Here is a 4,628-nt window from a genome sequence, read left to right as displayed (position 1 = left end):
TTTTCGTCGAGCTAATTGTTTAGTATCATTGTTATTATTTGCATGCTCTTAATTCGGAACCCTGAACATTCCCATGGCCAAACCTCTTCATCCCCCCTTTAGCAAACATTAATGTTTCTTTTTAATTTCTTCATTTGCTTTCCTGATGAACCTACATGTCTATTGTGGGAATTTAATTTCCTTGCCTGTCATATGATGCAATGAGATTATTGATAATGATATGTTGAAATTGCACTACTAGGTGCCAATAGACTTTGAAAACATGACCTGAAAAGGGATTGTTGATCACTCAAGTCTCTATTCAATCAAATCTGAAAAGAAACACCAAATTCATCCACTGCACTGCATTTGGGAAGTTAGTCCACAAACATGAAACCATAGCAACCCTAACACTTTTCCAAATGTAAAAGACTGGAGAAAACATCAAAAATCAAGGATACTCTAATATATAAATCCTAAAATGAGTTCATTTTAACATACACTCCAACATGGCAAAGATGTAGCTGTTAGGCCAAACTACGTTAAATACTTATTTTGCTTTTGTTTTTCTCTTTATTCTCTTTCAATCACTCAACAACTTGAACATGGTAATAGAGCCAAATTCCATCTTGGACAATGTTTTGATACACGAAAAAAACTAGTTACCTATTCAGTCATGTTGAACCTCATGGCCACATCTACCACAATCATCACCCATCAAAGCTTGCACCGCCATCACCAACCCAAGAATGACCCTAAGATTAGTGTGCTTACTCTATAGGACATGATCTTATAATAGGTTTGGACCTTTTGGGACATGATATTAGAAGACCAAAGGAAGCTGAAATAAGTTGAAAATTCCTAGCATTAAAGGATTTACTGACCGGAAAATAGATTGCTCCAATTAGTAGTTGATTTGGTCCTTGAAGTGATGATTGGCACTAGCTTGTCCAATGGCGCTCAAATTTCATGAGTAGCTCCTACAAACTCCATGCATTTGCAGAATCCTTGACTGAACATACATAAGATCAGTTGTGATTGTGACACATGCTTGGATTGATTAAAGTACATGTCTTGTAGTTAGTTCAAAAGTTTGTTACAATTAGTTAGAGTTGGTGCACACGTAACACATTAAGCACATGGATATTATTTATGCAAACCTAATTAGTTAATCCAATAAGAATGAGCCATTTGTAGCCAGTGGGAATAATGCATGAGTTGTAGAAACGAGACAATGAAATCATTACTGATGATAACAAAGAGGAATCCAATTGTTGCATTGTTTGTTGTTAATTCTCTATAGTCTTTCTCCTTTTCTTGGAGGTGGTGACTGCCTTTAAGTAGTCTCATTAAACACCGAAAATTCTAGAGGTGCTTCCACATAAACTATAGATTTATTCAACTTCAAGAACCCACTCGACACATCAATTACACTAACCCTAAAGCCACACCCAAAACGCTAGCATCCAAATCATCAAGAACCCACTTGAATATCAAGAATATCCAAATTCTAAACCAGGTTGCATACAATTGGTATTGAAGCATCAATTCATAATAGTCGAAGGAATTTCACAACTCCCTAAAACCATTGCAACTTGCCAAAACTCCATTGACCATTTAGGGAGAAGCCTTTGCTCCAAATCTGTTGAAGTCCATCAAGATTGAATTCCTAAGATTCAAGGGAGAAGATCCTTCTTGTTAGGTATACAAGGCAAACCAGGTCTATAAATTTTACAACACCCTAGCACACCAAAAGATTCTTATTATCTCCCTTCACATTGAAGAAGAAGCCTCAGTATGGTTCAAAGATGCAAAGGAATTAGGCATATTCAATAGCTCAGAGGCTTTCTCAAGGGCCCTACAAATCATATTTGGATCAACAACTTAAGATAATTCATTGGGGGCTCTTATAGGATGAAGATAAACATCAATGATGGGTAGTTAAAAAGCATAATTCGAGTCTCTTTCCAACCGAATTAAGGGGCTCTTAGAGTCACAAATTGAGCTACTTCCTAAGTGGCTTAAGGGATCAAATAAGGATTCTAGATAAGATGTTGAATCCTCCCTTATTAAAGGCTTCCTTCGGCCTCACCTCATGTAAGAAGGTCATCAAGGCACGACAAGATAAGGGCAAGCTTCCCATCAAAGATGTAAAACCAATGAGTGATCCTATCATAGAACAAAATCCTATGATACTCATCCAAAAGACTTCTTTGGTGCTAACGGAAGAATGACTAAAGAAGGGCTTGTGCTACAATTGTGATAAAAAAAAAATGGTATGTTGGTCACAAGTGCAAGTCCTTCAAGCTCTTCTTGATAGAAGGGTGCCGACCATTCCAAGTGCACAAGCGATAGCCTATGTTCAAGAATTGGATGAAGAAGTAAGTAATGTCTTCCATGATGAGCATCGAAATATTTGGAGTTATGTGACAATTGCCTCACCTTATAGACAAGGTGCCTTAGGGAGTGATAATGTTGTGAGACTAAAGGAAGCTGAAACAAGTTGAAGGTTGTAACAAGGTGCCTTAACTCCCATGAAGTAGTCTCATTCTCTCTCATCTTTATTTCTTTTGGAGGTTGTAACTCTCTCAACGTATGCCACATTTCATGCACCATTTAACATCTTAAACCCCAAAATTTCTTCCAAACAAACCCTAGACGCATTCCACTTCAAGAATTGACTCGACACATCAACTATCCTAAGGGCCTTAAATACCAAAATCCTAGCATCCAAATTATCAAGAACCCACTTGAATATCAAGAATATCCAAAACCTAAACTGAGTTCCTTACACCATAATATCTCTTAAACATCTATTGGAATTTATAATTGTAAGTGCATATTGACCATTGCATGAAATACCATAAGTTTGCATTTGAGACAAGCAAAAGAAAGATACACATTCTTATAAAGAGAAAGGCACAACAATCGTTCACGAGATAGTTAAGAAAAAATTGCACAAGGAGAGATACTTTTGTTATATATTACATTTCAAAAAGAAAGCAAGCATCATCTATCATACTTCAAATGTTTATTCTCTTGACGCATCTGAGAGATAATCCTTGTTAGCATATTTCATTTGTAGGCGTCCCATGGTTCGTCAAAGAATTCAAAGTCTGCAAATTGACGCTGCAACCAATAATTTGAGGTGGTCAGAAATATGAAGAATTTACTACTTGACACGATTTGTTTGACTATGCATGCTTGTCATAGCACACAAAAGCCAGCTTAGATTGAGTACATTTATAGGACTACTAATTATACAACATATTTGTAAAATTCCAGAATTGTTTTTTTGGAACTTACCTCCGGGAGAATTCCAGTATTGTGAGAATTGAAAATCAGCAAATAATCATCGTCAACCATGTCTTCTGAAGCCCCAAAATGTTCTCCAGCGTGAACGCTTCCTTCTTCAGCCTCAGGTAGCTCCCTTAGCTCAAAAGTGTTCATGTTATGGCTTTGGGTTCCAGATTCTTCTCCAGATTCAAATTTACTCCAAGAACCTAATTGGCTTAAGTTACAATTGCTTGCCACTTCGCATAACTTCGATTCATCTACCCGACTCCTCATCTTTACTCTTGCCCTCTCCCGTGCCCTTTCCCTTGCTTTTTTCCTTGACTCCCTTGCAAGAGGGTGAAATGCACTCTTGCGTAACACTGACTGCCTAATCTTCTTCTCTTTGGTCGAAGTTTTCTCTTCCAAAACACTGTCCTTCTGATCTCTGTCATAAATTGCCACAGGATCAATGCCAGACATAGTTTGACACTTAGAAGTAGAAGAAGCACTCTTGACACCAACGCTGAAACTGTGCTTCTTCTCAATTTCCAGCTTATTAATTTCATCTTTTGAATTTATGAGTAACCACTCAAGGGTTTTGCTGGCCGTGTCAAAGCCTAGCAAATCTTGCAGTTTGAAAAAATCCGGGGCAACTTTAATGGACAATCTCATTCTCCTTTCCCTTGGTCCTCGAGCAGTATTAATCTTGACACGCTGATCTCTTTTTCTTGATCTTTTTCTGGGGATGTGCTCTGCCATGTGTATATTGATGTCGCTGTTATTGGAATTCACCATGTTACTGTAAGCTACAGCTTCAGTTATGGTATTCTCAGCTCTCATAATTAAGGAATGCTGGTGAAATAACAGGTCATATATGTGTTGGAAGAAAACGTCATTATCTTCAAAAGAAGGATCAAGGAGAAGGGTTTGTGTTTCTACAGCTGGAGTCGATGTCATTGAAAAGAGGCCTCTGCAAAAATGGTTGGTCACAAAACAATAGGAGAAGGATAAAGGTGTAAGGTCCCTACTTCTCTAATGGGGTTTTGATGTTTTCGAACTTTTTGTTTTATGCTTTTAGCTCATTAATTTGTCTTATTTTTTGTTTTGTTTTGTTTTATTTTGTTTTGTATCTAGTATATTTATTGCAACATCTTATGAAGCAATCCCGTCGCAGAAAAACCAAAGTAATTGTTAACCTTTTCTAATTTCATATTATACACTCCACTAAATTGCGATTAGATTAAATATAGTAGATTTTACTAATTAAATTTATCATGAAACCCACTTTTCATATGAAAAAAGTAAATAGTCATTTATTATATATATTCCAGAGTATTCTATGAGTTTCCCTATCTTTATGTACATGTTTCCAG

At 36.8% G+C, this 4,628-nt stretch overlaps 1 protein-coding gene across 1 annotated transcript; it reads right to left on the bottom strand.

Annotated features, from left to right (window-relative positions):
• Positions 1–2,865: 2,865 nt before the first annotated feature.
• Positions 2,866–4,212, bottom strand: LOC142631174 (uncharacterized). The gene is made up of 2 exons (XM_075805271.1): positions 3,286–4,212; positions 2,866–3,108 (listed from the first exon to the last, which is right to left on the bottom strand). Exons 1-2 carry the CDS (start codon positions 4,210–4,212, stop codon positions 3,055–3,057), a joined length of 981 nt encoding a protein of 326 aa, XP_075661386.1. The 3' UTR covers positions 2,866–3,054.
• Between the last annotated feature and the right edge of the window lie 416 nt (positions 4,213–4,628).

Source organism: Castanea sativa, chromosome 4, assembly GCF_040712315.1.
Source record: "Castanea sativa cultivar Marrone di Chiusa Pesio chromosome 4, ASM4071231v1".
NCBI classification, from domain to species: Eukaryota; Viridiplantae; Streptophyta; class Magnoliopsida; order Fagales; family Fagaceae; genus Castanea; species Castanea sativa.
This window is presented reverse-complemented; position numbering and strand designations above follow the sequence as displayed.

Coding starts and splice junctions, on each gene's coding strand:
- LOC142631174 (XM_075805271.1), bottom strand. CDS start 4,212: ATGACATCGACTCCAGCTGTAGAAACACAAACCCTTCTCCTTGATCCT. Junction 3,109..3,285: donor ATACTGGAATTCTCCCGGAG/GTAAGTTCCAAA, acceptor TATTGGTTGCAG/CGTCAATTTGCAGACTTTGA.